General features: G+C 40.5%; 1 protein-coding gene across 2 annotated transcripts in view; it reads right to left on the bottom strand.

Moving 5' to 3' along the window:
- Nucleotides 1-1,340: 1,340 nt before the first annotated feature.
- Nucleotides 1,341-19,223, bottom strand: part of stau2 (staufen double-stranded RNA binding protein 2) — a 364,821-nt gene continuing 346,938 nt past the window's right edge. Inside the window, exons 14-15 of one of the 2 annotated variants that reach the window (XM_072571389.1) lie at nucleotides 13,876-13,964; nucleotides 1,341-2,473 (exon numbers count right to left, since the gene is read on the bottom strand). In XM_072571389.1, the coding sequence (XP_072427490.1) occupies nucleotides 2,341-2,473; nucleotides 13,876-13,964 (222 nt within the window). In that variant the 3' untranslated portion in view covers nucleotides 1,341-2,340. The remainder of the gene's footprint in view (nucleotides 2,474-13,875; nucleotides 13,965-19,223) is intronic. The other variant, XM_072571390.1, reaches the window with a different exon arrangement.

Raw genomic sequence — 19,223 nt, 5'->3', positions numbered from 1 at the left:
AGTCCTTGCCTTTACAAATACATATACATCCTGTCCCTCAGGATGGCCTCCAACAACTTGCTCAACTTGCTCACTATAGTTCCCTGGCTTGTCTTTACCGCCCTTCTTAAACAGTGGCACCACGTTTGCTCCAGTCTTCTGGCACCTCACCTGTGACTATCGATGATACAAATATCTCAGCAAGAGGCCCAGCAATCATTTCTCTAGCTTCCCACAGAGTTCTCGGGTACACCTGATCAGGTACTGGGGATTTATCCACCTTTAACCGTTTCAAGACATCCAGCACTTCCTCCTCTGTAATCTGGACATTTTGCAAGATGTCACCATCTATTTCCCTACAGTAGGGGCAACTGGAAATGCAATGAGGGAGAGACCCAGGTTACGAATAAGAGAGAGCAGATAGGAGTTACAGGATGGGAGCAAGAGTTTCAGCAGCAGGGGGAATGGCTCTCTAATGTTGTCAGGTCTCTTGATTAGGCATTGAGTACATGTGAACATAGCGTAATAGATCTACCCCCATCCCGAGCAAGGAAACACAACATTGTTTAGTTTCATGTCTTATATAATGACTTCTATATTTATAAAGGTCTTATATAATACAAGGATCCATGTGGACTACTGCTGCTCCTATTTCTTATGTTCCTCTTGGGTCTGTGGGCTTCTCTGACTAGAACTGGGGTATGTTTATCCAAATCATCCAAACAGGTTGTGGGCTACCTGTTCCAAATACAACAAGCCACTATTATTGGCACAAGGTAGGCTTCCTGGGTGAACAAGAACTCCACTCTATTGTTAGCTAACGCATGCAATTAATACCAACTTCACTGCCTCATTTTGCTGCTGCTGTTATTTGCCAGAAATCAAGAAAAGCAAACCCGGCAGCTTCTGTGAGATCTAAAACCACTAAAAGCTAACTCCTGCTCTTACCTCCAATCTTCTTTCCCTACTGTTTGCAACCCCCACCCTGTAATTCCCATTCTGCCCTCACTTATGGGTGACCTGGGTCCTTCTGGATCCATGGACTCTGGTAGGTGCATTGCTGGAAAATGCAACTTCTCCCAATGACATTGCTCAAAGTGGAGAGCTGTTGGCTTCTGATTGGCTGGCAGCTATCAGGGGCTAGTGTTTCTACCCAGGGATCCTTAATCTCGAGAAAGGCCCATTAGTGGCCACTTAGCTGTGTGATATATGATGGGCCTTGCCCAAGGTGAGTATAATTACCATCACCTCGATTAAATTCCAGTCAACTAATATCTTCAAGGTTAACACCTTTAGGGTTGACACCCTTAGAAAGCCATATTGCTTTAAAAACTATAGTTAAATAAAGACAGTAGACAGAATTACACATGAACTGATGTGGTTTTACTGCATTTGACCAATCATTAATTCAAAACTACGTAATCCGTATAAAATTCAACCAAGATTGACACCTTCTGCCCAATTATCATAGATTACCCATAACCACATATTTTAAATATATCACTGCGATATTCTTTTCTGTAGACCTGGATCTTTCTGGTAAGATTACCTTATTTATCCAGATCTGAATGCAGTTATTAAAAACACTCAGTTGATGCACACGGTGGGTTGTACAACACACAGAATGGGTGTAGATGTGCTTCACAGAACAGATGAGCAAAGGATACAAAATGTTACTGCTAGGTAAGACACCTTAAACCTCTGTGATGGTAATGAAAATCAAACACCATAACTGCTTTCCTGGAGTATAATCTTATAACCTCTACTGATCAGTGCTAACATCAGTTCATGTATCAATAAGCATTTTTCTTTATGATTCAGATTTTGCCTTTGCATACAACTCTTGAGTAGCAGTCTGTATCTTTATCATATATATGCATATAGTATGACAAATGCTTATATCAGCATAAAAAGATAAGCTGGATGACTATATATGAAGACAACAACTACAACTCTCACGGCACTGCCATTGGTTAACTTTACTCAAGCATCATAAAAAGCTGAAACTAAAGCTACAGTAAGAAAAATTGGTTGTTGCTGAAACAATGGTGAAGTATTTATAGCCAATGGTGCTGAAGTATATTTATCTTATCAACTTTTTTAAAAAAATCACTTTCCACTAAAAATTGATATATGAGCTCAGAGCATGAGAGCAAATCTACTGCTAACAGGTAACCGACACAAGTATTTATTTTTCATTGCAAAGGGGAATCTATACAGTCTGCTCATTTCCCTTGCACATTAATTGCACCATGCATTATTTTTTTCACTTGCAATCTGTTAGTGTTGTCTTCACATAAATTCATATAATGGTATTGGTCATTTCCTCATACATATACACCCTATCGCGTGTTGACAGGTTTATAAGGATGCATTGGCAGCCGTGGGTGCTACAGGCTCCTTGACGACAGCCTTTGAATCCTTGCAGTCCTGAGCTGTGGTGCCTGAGTTAGTCTGTTTATGATCTGCTTTCTGCGCCAGATGTTTGACTTGTCTGTAAAGATGAATGGATCTAAATTAGTACAAAAACCTGAGGCCCACAATATCAATGTATTTAAATTGATTACAATTAACAACATCATCAGTATAAAAAGTGAACACAATTATAAAACAGTGGACAATAATAATGTGAATATTTTCATGATTATAGTAAATGAGAGATGAAAGAAGTACTATCATAGAAGGAGTTTTGATGCATTGAACTAGTGTTTGCCAAGTGCTTTGAAATTCAATAAAGACAGTTTCAGAATGAGTAGATATTTTTAAGATTATTTAATTTTCTGAGTTCTGACGTATCTCTCATGCTACAAGCATACATTAGCAAATGATTTGCTACTGGACATTTCACCTCATAGGAGGCTGGTGAAATCTACACCTGTACAATTTAAGGGAGTTATAACAGTGAATCTGCATTGTTGCAGCATGAAATTACTACAGTATTGTTTTAAAAAGTTCATTACCAACGTGTCTGATCTGCTGTGTATTTTGAACATTTTCTGCCTGTACGTCAGATTTCCAGCATCCAACATTACAGTAGCTTTTGAATGAAATAATATATTTGGGCTGGGATTCTGAAATGACAACTGTGCATTATCTAGTAAGGCAAAGACTGCCTTGACTTTGATGTCTGCCAATGGTCAAACTAACAACATTCACATTCTAGGCCCAAGTGGCAATGCACCAAATGCCTTCCAGGGCTACAGCACCAGTCAAATTTTCAAAAGACAACATAGATTAACTGGAAGCAGTTCAAATACCACATTCATATGTTATGTGTTATTGTGAAGTTGGTTATTTAATATTATATTGATGAAAAAAGTAATACTGAAAAAAGTATTTTGAAAATAAAGTACACAAATTAATATTTTACGTTGCTATTTGCTAAACAGCCATAGGTCTGGTTATTTATAGCTTTGGGTAAGAAAAAGAGAGCCATCTTAACTTATTTTCAGTATTTTCCAGCTATTTTAATATTTCAGATTTTTCCTGCCTTATTGTCCATGGATTCAGCTGCAGTTAACAGAATATGCTGAAATCTTAGGCTTAGATTACTGTAGAAAACAATTAAGTTCTAATTATTTCCACACACTAAATTTTGCAGAATATCCCATTAAAAATAACATCTTTTTACTGTAAAAGTTCAGATCTGAAATGAATCCAAAAGATTTTGAGTTTTCCGATTTTATTTTCCAATTGATTTCTCAATAAAATAATTCTAATTGCATAATGTTCTGGCTAAATCCACTTCTACTACTGTGCCTATTATCTTTTGGGTTGGGAACTGAAAGCAATTATCTGAACCTTTACAAAAATATTTGCAGGCATTCAGCCAATAGATTCAATACAGGCAGAGGCAGATTAAAGAGATCACAAACTTCTTTGGAATCTATGAAAATTGTAAATAGAGCGAAATAAAAGATAAATGTAAGTAAGATTAATCCACCAGGATAGATTCTCACACCAAAATCCTGGGAACAGCATAACGTTTAAACTTGACCAGGTAACTTAAAAGGACATTATAAAGGCCACAACATCAGAATAAGCTTCAGATAAATGCAAATAAAGGAACAACAAAGATTCTCTGGATCAGCTCCACTTTCCTAGGCCTTGGAAATCTTCAACAAAGAAAAGCAATGCCATATTAGAGGAGGATCCATGACTTGGGAATTTTTTTAAAAGAAAAAAAGCACATTGAAAAGTCATCTAAATAAAATTAATTTTAAAATAAAGCAACAAAGAGAAAAATAATTAAGTTAATAGTTATGAAGTGTCTATTTTCTGGAACATTTGCACATAACAGATGATTAAAGAATTGCATAAATTATCTGATGCTGAAGCATTTGAAGGAGGGGTTTAGGTATTAGCTTTGTTGCAAATTTGTCTCCAAGTCAGAAGGTTCAAGTCTCACTCCAGAGATTTGAACACATAACAAAAGATACTTATTTGAAACCTTACACATATAGAAAAGATAAATTAATAATTGTCAATCAGATATGTCTTTGCACCAGAAGGTCAGAACTACACAACATCAAACCAAGTATTGCCATTATGGTAAAGGGCTTTTACCCGAAACGTCGATTTCGAAGCTACTTGAATGCTGCCTGAACTGCTGTGCTCTTCCAGCACCACTAATCCAGAATCTGGTTTCCAGCATCTGCAGTCATTGTTTTTACCATTATGGTAATGGTGACTAACCTTGTCTGGGAGTCTCGTCAGAGAGCTTCAAGCTGCAGATTCTGATAGAACTATTGACTTGTTACGAAGTGGAGTTTTTAATGCAAGGTTTCCTGTTAGCAGGAAACGTAACAACATAACAACAACTTGCATTTTTTAATAACAGGTTTAACAAATGTGGAAAGACTGCAGAAGCTGGAGTTGTACTTCTTAGAACAGAGAAAGAGCTAGGATGAGACTGACAGAGTTCAAAGTCATGATAGTTTTAACAGAAGTTCAGGAAGAGGCTCAAGAGACTCAATAGTCCAATCCAGTTCCTAGACGGTTTTCGCTGGTGGAAAGGTTGGTAATCTGAAGATACAGATTTGAAGTGACCAGCAAAAGATGAAAAGGTGAAGTGATTATACTGTTTTTTTTAACATGGTGAGCTGTGACTGGAATGTGCTGCCTGAAAAGGTGGGGAATGTAGATTCAGTAGAAAAACTCAAAAGAACAATGGATTAAAATTAAAAGAGGGCATGAGGAACATCTCCAAATGGTCTGTTTCCATGCTTTGGAAAGGAGCAGAATTCATTGGGAACATTTATATTATATATAAAATAGTGACATTATTGTGTAAAAATGATGCACCAGCGATACTTTCAAAGTAATAAGGATTGTTACAGGATGGAATAATTACAATTAAGCAAAGGATGAATAAAAATGATTACTGAAGCAGAAACTTATAGGTTCCTCAGCGAAATGGGCTATGGTGAAATTTGTTGCAGGATCGGGCTAGAAATCTGCCAAGACCTATCTGGACATCGGGAGCATCCTGACACATCTTTTTTGCATTTCCAGAATGATGAGAAGAGTTCCTCACTTGGCAACCATGAGTTGCCAATTAAGTGGAATTACTGCTTGATAAATAGCTTATTAACCTGGCAACTCACCTCATTTAATACTCATTTTACCAAATGTGTCGAACAAGCTGCACATGGGTATTCTCGTCATGGAAGTTAGAGTGGGTACTCGGTGACTTCAGCTCATTGTTTGCTGTGACAGAGCTCCAGTTTGGACATCAAACACAAATATCTTAAAGCATGGTCCATGGGCACTAGCTACATACGTCCCATGATGCCAGACATTGCCACCTGGCATGTGTTAGCCTGTAAGAATGCTCATGGCATGTCTTGGATCAGCTTACAGGACATTACTGCAATGGTTTCAATGGATATGAACACAGGTGAATTCTGTAAGTTCTTCCTGAACAATAAATCCTTGCTGTTTTGTTGAGTGGGGCAAGGCAGACACACACTGCTCTAGCCTAATTATTGAAAGCCAGAAATTCTGAGTGAACTTTGCTGCTCGCTGGACTACATTCTAATTAATGTCTTACATGCAAAGTATTTTAAGTGGTTTTGAACCTTCTTCTAAAAATAGTACTACTAAAGGAAAATAAAAGTTACCATGGTGTGTTCGAAAAGAAGCAGTGATTGCTGTATTTTAATAAATCACTTGTCTTACTCACAGCTTTTAAGTTTCAAGTCAGTTTCAAAGTATGTATGTTAATCCTCCAATAAATAACAGCTGCTGATGGTCCCACTGCTAACACAATACCTTTCACACAGATTTGAGACACAGCAAATATTTATTACTGCAAAATCCAGTCTCAAAAATATAAGTACTAGACCCACGCATTTCAGGGGATTATGTTGAGCTGTCAAAAGCAAGCAATGGGCTTGGAGGATGATATGGCTGGACAGGATTTGACTGATAAAATGAGGGGCCTATTTATGATGTATCAAAAATTACACAGATCTGTACCAGGTTCATTCTGGAAATACATTTGCCTGCTATGAATACTTATTAGAGTGAGGTTTTTTTTAATTACATCTGTCAGTGTCAGACAAAAATCTCATGATACATGGTTTATGATTGTTTAAAGGTGACCTGCAACAGTCAGGCTGTTGCAACTGTGTGTAAATAAACAGTTCTCTTTCTTTAAATGTACAGCATAATGGAGGGGAGATGGAGAATGGCAGCTTGGATGGAGATGCAGGACCTGCAAAAGTGAGTCAGTGGTGGCATTGGTTGGGCTTGGAATAAAGGACATCGTGTGTAGTACTCTCTGGGGCAATGAGAAGTGGAAAAGAGATTTGGAGCTGAGGCATCAGAGAGTGAAGTTGGAAGAGTCTGGGTAACCTGGGGTCAGTCAGTTAATTAAGAAAATAAGAGATTGAACAGATCGTGTCAATATTGTTAAAATGAATATCTATTGCAGAGTGATGGCTAGCAGAATCCTTCTAGGGATTTGAGTTCACTTACATTTCAATTCCGTGATCTTGGACAATGATCTTTACAATGTACAGGATGATGGGCTAACTGAGTCTGCAAGTTCAGCCATAACACACAGTGGGATGGGTAGGACACTGGACACTAACAGGAACAAAATACATTGCATTTCCCAAAATAAAGAAAATGTGCTTAAGTCCATTGTAACCAATGAAGAAGCGAGCCAGTACATTGAGATCTCTAATTAAGATAGTCTCAACAAATAATTAATAGTGCGCTCATGAATAAAGTGAAACTAATGTAATATGAAATACTTACAAATAAAATTTAAATTTGAAGAGAATACTCATGCCAATTTTTTGGTTTCATTTGAGCTGAATTTTGCCAAAACAAATCAGCCAAGTATCAATTTCACGTCACTATCGGGAAGTTTCATGGAGAGTTTCTCATGAGCTCCAGCAAGTTATCTCACACAATGCTCCAGTACTCACCTCATTATATCTGCACCATACATTTCTATTATGCACTCAGCAATGGTGGAAACACTCACCACAGCCGGGAGCTCACACTGCATTCCAACCACTGGCGCCATATGAAAGCCCAGCCATGCACCAGATCAAGCACCAAGAGTTTCCCATCATAGTACACTTAGTGTCAGGGAACAAAAAAAGTGCTTCTGAGGGTACATAAATGGCATGGGTGAAACCTCATTGCATATACAAGCCCACATGCATAAATGTAGTTTCCATCATCACCCGCCTGATTGACTGACATTGGAACCACAACTACTAGAGTCACACCCCACAGGTGATGTGCCCTTAGTGCCATATCACTGTAGAATATAATATAAGGGAGTATTACTCTTTCCCTAATGCCCATTGCTCAATATGAAAGCATCACAGGATAGAAAGCTTTCAAATGTTAACTTGTATTCAACATCGCCAAAAGTGAACGAAAAACAAAATAAAGCTGCATTTACTTTTGTGAGCAAGCAGGGTCCACTTGCCATTTCAGCATCAACAAATTTACATCAATAGATGATCACTGCATCCAGCTCACATTATAGGAACTGCCTGTCATTAACATCCAGTCTGGCCAGTCGTATCTGATGCTGCACTACTCTATTGTAGTGAACATGTGTCCCTCCTCCTCAATGTCCTCATCTTCCTCCGTGAAAGAAACCTGCTGCTCCCCTGGCTCTTCAATGTCCATCAGATCTCCTCTGTCTGCTCCACATGAGCACAGCACAACATGCTAGGATTTTATGGCACACTCTTGTCTGAAAGCTGACTTCCTCTCCCTTTCCCCATCCTTTCCTCTCTCTCTTTCTCTTCTTCCCTTAACAACCCACGGCTGATCCATGCATCAGAATTTCATTTTTAGCAAGCCTATCATCTATTCCATGATTGCCTCAGTAGAAGAATGGACTGTATTGTATCTTTATTCAGCCTTTGTCAGGGGATCTGGAGGGTTATGTAATGGAGTAGACGGTAGTCCTGGTCTCCCAGTAACCATTCTTGTGTGGCATCAAACCCTTGAAACAAAGCAGGAACATGAGACTTCTCAAGGACCTAGGCATCATCGAAGTGTCTAGGGTACTGGGTATACGCTTCTCTGCTGTGTAATAATATGGCTGTCTCAACAAGACACTTGCATAATTTATAGTACCCTACACTAGGGGAAACAAGATAAAGCAGTGTGACCTGGCAGAAATGGCACCAGTAATAACCTTGATTGGAGGAAGCCAAGGTCCTCACAAAAGAGTCCAGTGGATCCTTGGAAGCAACTAGTTGCACAAAAGTTTTGTGCAGCCGTCACCTTGAGAGGTATGAGGATAAGATGGTAATCACTCCTTCAGATCAATGTGTGTGTCTGACGGAGTTTTAAATACCAGAGTTACAAGACATTGGTCCATAACTGTTTAGCTGTGGCTAGAGTCTATTTATTCGTAATAAATAGCAAATCTTATTAAGTGCAGAACCTTAATCTGTGCTTTCCGTCAACCTGAATCTGAAAGACAGGTACATTGGGGAATTATACATACGTTTGAAATCTTTAACTTTCATGACAATTCTGGGAATACAGGATGGATTTTTAGAGAAGCTTATCTGGAGGGAAAATCAGAAACAAACATAGCAGCTTCCTGGTAATGTCAGCAGTCAGCATTCACACTGCATATAAATGACAATTTGGTATAATCCTCCAGACAATGGGATAGGGACTTCTCCAACAAAGAACACCAGACAATGTCTCTAATTGGACTTTTGACAAGAGGACATTATTCCAAAGAATGCAGCACAAGCCACTCAGCACAAATACAGTAGGGGACTGTAAGTGCAGTAGAATTACTGATACCCATTCCCTCCACCTCATATCACCCAAGAAAGGCAGTATTCCCAATACGAGTGTGTTGGTGAATACTCAACAGTTCAAGGTGAGAAAAAAAATCATTTCTATGTCATTGCCCAGCCTGTGGAATTTTGAAATGTCTTTGTGAATTGTGGCCTACAGGCAAGACTTTTAAGGTCACCTGTGATTACGTCTGCTATACAGACAGAAACTATGATCTCTGTAACAATCAATGACATGGTTGTGAAATGCTCAGGCAGCCATTGTTCATACGAGCATATACAGAGATGTTGGGGATTGCTGCCTGAGTTGGAGGCCCAGAGGAGCAACTGGCAGGCTGGAGAGGCCAGGTACCCACTCGGACTTTCATTTCAGGAAATGTTGCCACCTAGTTCCTCTCTAGCACAGAGGAACACCATCTACAAGTTCGCTGACGACACCACCATTGTAGGACAGATATCAATGACAAGAGGGAGAAGATAGAATGCTTGGTATCATGGTACAAAATAACAATCTCTCCCTTAATGTCAGCAAAACTAAAGAGCTGATCATTGACTTCAGGAAGAAATGAATAGGACACGCCCCCATCTACATCAATGGAGCTGGGGTGGAGAGGCACAGCAGATCAGGCAGCATCCGAGAAGCAGGAGAATTGACATTTCGGGCCGGAACCCTGATCTCCAGCATCTGCAGACCTCACTTTCTCCCTCTGAGGTGGAAAGGGTTGAAAGCTTCAAGTTCCTGGGAATGACGATAACCAAAATCTATCCTGGACCCACCCATGTAGATGCAACAGTCAAGAGGCACAACAACAGCTCTTCTTCCTCAGGAGATTAAAGAAATTCAGCATGTCCATGACTCCCACCAACATTTACAGATGCACTGTAGAAAGCATTCTATCTGGGTCCATACTGACTTGGTACAGTAACTGCTCTGCCTAGTACCGTAAGAAACTAGAGGAAGTTGTAAACACAGCCCAAAACATCACGCAAGCCAACTTTCCATCCATTGACTCCATCTACACCTCTTGTTGCCGAGAAAAGCAGCCAATATCATTTAAGACCCCTCCCACCCCGGTTATAATCTCTTCCAACCTCTCCCATCAGGCACAAACACACATACCAACAGGTTCCTCTCCCCCACCCCCTTCAGTATTAGACTGCTGAATGGACCTCTCAATTTCAAATCTAATGCTAGCCTTGCTTTTGTACACCTCCTATGCAAGCGTAACTTTGTATGCCTCAGTCTGTTCACCCTCTGATCTGTATGGCCTTGTATATTATGATCTGCCTGCAATGCATGCAAATCAAAACTTTTAACTGTACTTACGTACGTGTAACAACAATAAATCAAACCAGTTCAGGAAACTGCACATCAGTGCAATGAGATTAGCTATTAAAGACATGCGAAAAGATAAAATAGCCCCTTGCTACTCACTAGCAGGACAGTCAATTTGCTGTTCAAAATGTGGTTCCAGAATTGGACATTTTCTTCGATGTTGAGAATTTCATTTTCCATATTGTAATATTTTCCCATCCGCCTCAGAACACTTCAACCCCAGGGCATCAATGTGGACTTCAACAGTTTCCTCATTTCCCCTTCCCCCACCTCACCCCAGTTCCAAACTTCCAGCTCAGCACTGTCCCCATGACTTGCCCTACCTGCCTATCTCCTTTTCCACCTATCCACTCCACCCTCCCCCCTACCTATCACCTTCATCCCCTCCCCCACTCACCTATTGTACTCTATGCTACCTTCTCCCCACCCTCCTCTCATTTATCTCTGCACCCTTCAAGCACTCTGCCTGTATTCCTGATGAAGGGCTTTTGCCCGAAACTTCGATCTTACTGCTCCTCGGATGCTGCCTGAACTACTGTGCTCTTCCAGCACCACTCTAATCTAGACCCCCATATTTTCCCAACTCACTTGCCATTGCACACATTATTCAGGGTCTGGGAAAATTCAGCTTTAGTAAGTCTTACCATAATAATAATGCAGTTGGGGAGGAAAGTAATGACCATGATGTAGAACCTCCCAGTTTGGCTAGCCAGCTCTTTTACAGCTCATCCATAGTGACAGCATTGTCAACCGACACCAATGAAAAGCATGCCCCACTGCGGAGTTACCCATCTATTCCAAGCATGTGACTGGCAAGTAGTATTTTAATAAAGGTCTACAGCACAGAAAGAGGCCATTCAGCCCATTGATGCATCGCCAGTCACAAGCTAACACCTAACTATATTAATCCCATTTTCCCTCACTTGGCCTTGTGTGCCTTGACATGTAGGAACCAGCTAAAAAAATAAGAGGGGTACATAGTTCAGGTTACAGCGTTGGGAACTGCACAATGTTGGCTCCGCATGAGAACAAAATTGAGTTGAATGTAAATTGGTAGCTGACCTGAAAACATCAGATTCCTGCAGAGTTGGCTAAATTAAAATTATCGCAAAGAAGGGTGCCTGGAACCCGGATTTGATTCCTATCTCCGGTGACTGTTTGTGTGGAGTTTGCATAATCTCCCGGTGTCTGCGTGGGCTTCCTCCGGATGTTCCAGTTTCCTCCCACAGTCCAAAGCTGTGCAGGTTAGATGGATTGGCCATGATAAATTACCCAAAGTGTCCCAGGGATGTGCAGGCTAGGTGGATTAACCATAGGAAATGCAGGGTTACAGGGATAGCGTCGGGGGTGGGTATGTGTAGGATGCTCTTTGGAGGGTTGGTGTGGAACCAGTGGACCAAATGGCTTGCTCCCACACCATGGAGATTCTATGAAATTCTATGACAGCATTGCTGGACAATCATACTAGTGTATGAAGGAATAGACAGGATGGACAGACACATAAATGAGTTTAGGTCAAGAGACAGACAGGTAGCCAAGTATGGACATTGGAAACAAAATCAATTTTGTTTTATTCTGGCAACAACTGAAGGGGAAACAAATACGGGGCTCCTGTGGTGCTTTCTTACTTTTGAACCAAGGGTTCAAGTCTCACTTATTCCAGAGGTGTGTAATAACATCCCTAATCAGGTTGTTTATAAAGTAGATTTTCAAAAAGATAAAAACAGATGAGGAAGAAGAAAACCCAAATAGGTGGATAAGGTTTTGACACAGACTGGGAAAGGCTTGAAGGAAGCAAGAGTAGAACAACGATGTCAACAGCCCACAAAGACCACAGTGATAATGAAAACTCAATATATTATTTTGAAATTTTTCCCCACCAGTAATGAAAATGGGAACACTTTTGTTTAAGAAGCTTTTACAGATCCTCTAAAATTGGGAAAATTAACTTCAAGTGAACTAATTGACCCAATCACTTTAGGATCCTTTCATTTATTACCTGATATTTGAACAGTTCACCAAAGCAAACAACTTACTTGAATTAGTTTTGTCAATTCATTTGTTATCTGTAAGACTTCAAATAGATCACCTCAATGTTTCACCAAAGAAAATAAGCCTTGTGACCTTTTCAAAAGAGCACACAGGATTTCAGCTCAGATCCGAACACTGCCCTATGACCTTTTAGATGTGCATCCTAATTTCTTGTTTAATTCAAGTTTATGTGTCCTTCCTTGAAACATTTTTCATTTATGGAGGATCTTTCACAACTACAGTGAAATCCCACAAGGTCCCATAAATACCAATAAAATAGCTAACAAGTTTTTTTGTAGCACTTATTTGCAAGAAGATTAAATATTTGCAAGGAGAACTCCAGTGCTCTTCTGTGATCGGTGCTGCAAGATCTTTTAAATATATCATAAAAGTAAATGGGAGTCTTGATCTAACAATTCATCCAAAAAAGATGTCACCTCCAACAATGCTGAAAGTATCAAATTAGATAATGTGCTCAAGTTTCTGGAGTGGTCTTTGATTAGAAGTTGATTCTCATCAACTTTTTACCTCACAACTAGTCTCGACTGGTTTATAGATCATATTTCTTGGATCACATGATGAATAATACCGGACCATCACAGTTCCGTTTGTCATGTCTGTGAAGAGAAATCAAAGTTAATGTTTTGGGTCTGGTGACCCTTCCTTAGGGGTCTCCATGTTCTGAGGAAGGGTCACCAGACCCGAAACGTTAACTCTGATTTCTCTTCACAGATGCTGCCAGACCCGCTGAGCTTTTTCAACAACTTCTGTTTTTGTTTCTGATTTACAGCATCTGTATTTCTTTCGGCTTTTAATTCCATTTGTCATGTATTGATCTACAGGTTGCCGTTGAGGATTTTAGGAGAGGGACACTGAAAAAATTTACAGACCATTCATTTGTCTCCCACTTGAAATGGGTGAAGATCTCCAACAAACTAATGGTCAAAAAGACAAATGAACTTGCATTAGCGTATCACTAACTGTAACACTTGAGGAGCGATACCCTTAATTTCTTGCTCCAATAATAAGTATTTTACACTTACCCACATCAGATTGCATCTGCCACCTACTTAATCAGTTCCTAGCCCTTATCTAACAAGGTTCCATAGCCTTTTATTATTTTTCTGCTTAATATTAGTACCACCTGTTTAAAATATCCTCGCACAAAGCTAAGAATAATAATTACAAAAGAATTTGACTGCATATTAATGCAGGCTAATCTGTACTTACATTTCAATGGGACCATTTTCTATATTGATTGCATACTCCACTGGGTCAAGACCTTGTTCAGACAGCTGTTTCAAGGCACTTAAAGCTGCCTGTAGAACAAAAGAAAGCCTGGGTAAGCCTCTACAGGGACAATTTTTCAAAATGCTTCTTCCTCATGCACTTCCCAAAAAGTATGCAACATGACTAAAATTTTACACATACTCGGAGTCCTGATGTTGAGACTCAAAGTAGTTCATGAGCTGGTGAATGAACTGTTGGGGTAACGTTACAAATGGTGATCAATTAGGAGCTCACCACTGGGAACTAAGGAGCTGCTAACATTTGAGTGGACAGAAGCTCTGCAACCTGGACGGCTGAAGCTGCAAGTGAAAACAACTGAGACAGCCCCCATCATCCTTGCGAGTAGGTGAAAAACATTTGCGCTACATCAGTACCAAGCAGGCAGCACCGGTGACTGTAGGGGATGAAGCGTCCAGCACCAACATCAGGGCAGTCAATGGACCCCACCACGAGCAGTAGAGCCTTCAAGAAGGAATCTGAACCCTTTGCCCTAGACATTCACTTTGAGGCGGTAACTATGTGGTGGGGGACCTTGTGAAGTTGGCAAAATCCTGCAGGATTGTAAAATGGCTTTCAATAGGCAAATGAAATACCTTAATTGGCCTGCTGCCTCTCATTGGCGGGAATCCAAGCTTTTGCCTTTGATACTAATGCCATACTAGTGAGAACAATTCAGGCTTCCCTTTTCACACCTTCTACTGTCATTTTAACACCCCTCTCACCTCCCAGCCTAACTCCAGGGGGTAGAAACATTCTGCTTTATTTTTAAACCTTATAATGAATACTTGTTTGGAATTCACCATAAGTCATTGTACTAAACATATTGCCTGGGAGTAAGTAGGATATACAATACAGAAACAGGCCATTAGTTCAGGCCATTCATTGGAACCAGTCCATGTCAGTCTTTTCATCCCACTCCAGCCTTCACTTTGAAATATGAAAATATTTTGTCCAGCAAGGATCTGACAAAAAGGACAAAAACACTCGAAAAGGATATAATTTTAATTAAGTAATAAGAATGGAAAATGCAAAGAAAAAGGTTCACAGTTTGATTTCATTCCAGGAAATAAGCCTTTCTTATTTTAATTTTGTGAACCTTAAGTGATTTGTTACAAAGAGTAGTAACAGATACAATATTGGATGCAAATGCACTTATAGATGGTACAAGCAACCTAAAATAAAATGTGTCAATATAAGGCGTTTGAAGTGTTGAGTGGATGATCCATCTTGGCCAGATGTCCCAGCATCACAGAATGCCAGTCTTCACCCACTTTGATTTACTCCTTGTGATACCAATAAATGGTTGGTGGCACTATATACTACAAAGGCAATGGGTCCTGACAACATTCCAGCAATAATACCCAAAATGTGTGCTCCAGAATTTGCTGCACCCCCAGCCAAGTTGTTACAGTACAGCTACAACACATGATAAAATGAAAATTGCCCATGGTCATCCTGTGCATAAAAGGCAGGACAATCCAACCCATTGCCAATGCATTAGACTCCGCCTAGACAGAAGATGACATCAACAATGTTATCAAGGAGCATTCACTCAGCAAAAACTGCTCACTGACATTCAGCCACATGGGGCTTTCAATTGCTGATTTATTACAGCTGAAAATGTGTTGCTGGAAAAGCGCAGCAGGTCAGGCAGCATCCAAGGAGCAGGAGAATCAACGTTTCGGGCATAAGCCCTTCTTCAGGAATGAGAAGAGTGTGCCAAACAGGCTAAGATAAAAGGCAGGGAGGAGGGACTTGGGGGATGGGCGTTAGAAATGCGATAGGTGGAAGGAGGTTAAGGTGAGGGTGACTGGCCGGAGTGGGGGTGGGGGCGGAGAGGTCAGGAAGAAGATTGCAGGTTAGGAAGGTGGTGCTGAGTTCGAGGGTTGGGACTGAGACAAGGTGGGGGGAGGGGAATTGAGGAAATTGGAGAAATCTGCATTCATCCCTTGTGGTTGGATGGTTCCTAGGCGGAAGATGAGGCGCTCTTCCTCCAGCCGTCGTGTTGCTATGGTCTGGCGATGGAGGAGTCCAAGGACCTGCATGTCCTTGGTGGAGTTGAAGTGTTGAGCCACGGGGTTGAGTCTCAGTCTCCTTTTATCTTAGCATGTTTGGCACACTCTCCTCATTCCTGAAGAAGGGCTCATGCCCGAAACGTCGATTCTCCTGCTTCTTGGATGCTGCCTGACCTGCTGCGCTTTTCCAGCAACACATTTTCAGCTCTGATCTCCAGCATCTGCAGTCCTCACTTTCTCCTAGCTGATTTATTATAGCCTTGTTCAAACATGGATGAAAGAGCTGTATTTCAAAGGCCTATTTCCTAGGTGCAACCATCTTCAGTTGTTTTTAATCAATGACATTCTCCTAAATATAAGGTCAGAGGTGGGATGTTTTCTGATAATTTCACACTATTCAGAACCATTCATAACTCTGAAGATACTCTGAGTACAAACATAGAAAGACCTAGACAATACTCAGGTTTTAAGTTGACAAGTAGCAAGTAACACTCGCACCACGCAAATGCTTAGCAATGACCATCTCCAAAAAGAGATAATCTAACCATTGCCCCTTCACCTTCAATGGCATTATCATCATAGAATTCACCCCACCTCTGGGGCTTACCATTGACCAGAAGCTAAACTAAACAGGTTGGTAATCTTGCAGCAAGTAATCTTTGTACTCCCCAAAGTTTTTTCACAATTAACAAGGCGTTAGTCGGAAATGTGATGGATTACAAGTGCAGCTCTAGCATCAATCAAGAAACTTGACAGCATCCATGCTTGATTGGCATTGCATGCACAAACATTCATTTCTTCCACCACCAATGCTCAGTAGCACCAGCGCCAGGGACCCAGGTTCGATTCAAGCCGCGGGTGACTGACTGTGTGGAGTTTGCACATTCTCCCCGTGTCTGCATGGGTTTCCTCCGGGTGCTCCAGTTTCCTCCCATAACCAAAAGATGTGCAGGTCAGGTGAATTGTCCATACTAAATTGCCCACAGTGTTAGTCAGAGGAAAATGGGTCTGGATGGGTTAATCTTTGGAGATTTGGTGTGGACTTGTTGAGACAAAGGGCCTGTTTCGACACTGAAGGGAAACTAATCTAAAATTCACCAAGGACCCTTAGCCTTCTTAACCCATGATCAGACCATCTAGGATGACAAAGGCAGCAGATACAATGGGAACACCATCCTCAAATTCCACTCTAAGTTACTCACTATCCTGAATTGAAAACTTTTGCCATTCCTTAAATGTCACTTCGTCAAAATCCTGGAATCCTGTCTCTAACAAAGTTGTGCATCTTCTTATACCAAATGAACTGAAATTGTTCGAGAAAGCAGCTTAGCACTACCATCCCAAGGGCAACTAGAAATGGGCCAAAGATGCTGACATACACATTCGATGAATGAATAAAAAATAAAAAATTGATTCAAGATTATTCCAAATTTACATCTTGTGCAAAGAAGTTACTTTATTTTGATAATTTTAAAATTTGTTTTCTTTTAAATTCTATATCAAACCTTTTCTACCTTCTTTGAATACTTTCATATAATCATCTAATTTTATCTTGATTATATATTTAGTCATGATGTATTTTTCTGTACTTTGAATTCTAAGAAATGCACAGATTAGAATGTTGATTAATTTTAATTAGTATTACTACGTGAATTTGTGATGCTAGCTTTTAAGAGATCTAAGTGTTCCTGTTATAGTATCAACCCTTATTTATTCTGGCAATCAAGGGTTATGGGGAAAAGGCAGGAAAGTCGAGCTGAGGATTACCAGCTCAGCCATGATTTCACTGAATGGCAGAACAGACCAGCTGGGTTATGTGTAGTCCTGTATCTTACTTCTTGGTACTGTGTATGTTTTTATGATATTAAATAGAAATATTGTAATGGCTTTCATCATGCAGTAGTATATTTAAATGCAAATTTTGTGTCAACCTTGACTTCGTTGGAAACAGTGAGCTGCTGTGTACCTTATGCTTGGAGGGTCGGTGTGGACTTTAGATTAGATTAGATTAGATTAGATTAGATTAGATTACTTACAGTGTGGAAACAGGCCCTTCGGCCCAACAAGTCCACACCGCCCCGCCGAAGCGTAACCCACCCATACCCCTACATGTACATGTACATCTACAGATACCCCTTACCTAACACTACGGGCAATTTAGCATGGCCAATTCACCTGACCTGCACATCTTTGTGACTGTGGGAGGAAACCGGAGCACCCGGAGGAAACCCACGCAGACACGGGGAGAACGTGCAAACTCCACACAGTCAGTCGCCTGAGGCGGGAATTGAACCCGGGTCTCCGACGCAGTGCTAACCACTGTGCCACCGTGCTGCCCAAATGGCCAAATGGCCTGTTTCCACACTGTAGGGATTCTATGATTTATGCTAACGTAGGTCTGCTAAGTGGGATTACAAAGCATTCAATGCAATTATGCAAATACCAGTTTTAAAGTGCTTTCAATTTTACAACATTTAGAATCTTCAGCAGTGAACATGCTTCATATAAAGATAAGTGCTCCAAGTGCAGCGAATGTTCATGTAGTACTTTAAGTGTTTTTAACATTTACTCTCAATATGTAAAATAACACTGACCCTCAGAAATGGACTGCTTTACGTGGGAGCAGGGAAGAATGTACCACTCCACTAAAGATACAACTGGGGGATAAGTCAACCTTGGGTAAGCTCATAGTGTGTGCAACTAAATACAGTAGTTGTATATACCCTTCATGTTGAGTCAAGAGTATGGTGCTGGAAATATACAGGCTTATGCCCAAAACATCGATTCTCCTGCTCCTCAGATGCTGCCTGACCTACTGTGTCTTTCCAGAACCACACTCTCGACTCTGATCTCCAGCATCTGCAGTCCTCACTTTCTCCTAGTTAATTTCAACTCTTCATGTTGAGTCTGATACAGGATCATACCTCTAGTTCTCTAGTCTATACTTAATGTTCGGCTTAACTAGTGCCTCAATTGAAAATTTTTAAAGTTTTTGAATCTAGTGCATCCACGCTTTTTTCTCTTATGAGAAGTACCATGGGTTAGAAATCTGGTCATGGAATAGACTTGAATAGAATGGAGTTACACATTACGTTGAAAACCCAACGCAGCTGACTCCAAAGAAATTGTTACTCTCACTCACTTGCCATTCTAATCTGTAACTTGCACGAATCTGCCACCCTACTCCTGCATTTACCAGATACTAACCTTCTCCTAGTAGCTTTCCAAGTAGTTTACAGGATTTGTAATAGCAGAAAACAGCTCTTCCCACTG

This window comes from Chiloscyllium punctatum, chromosome 5 (assembly GCF_047496795.1).
Source record: "Chiloscyllium punctatum isolate Juve2018m chromosome 5, sChiPun1.3, whole genome shotgun sequence".
NCBI lineage: Eukaryota > Metazoa > Chordata > Chondrichthyes > Orectolobiformes > Hemiscylliidae > Chiloscyllium > Chiloscyllium punctatum.
This window is presented reverse-complemented; position numbering and strand designations above follow the sequence as displayed.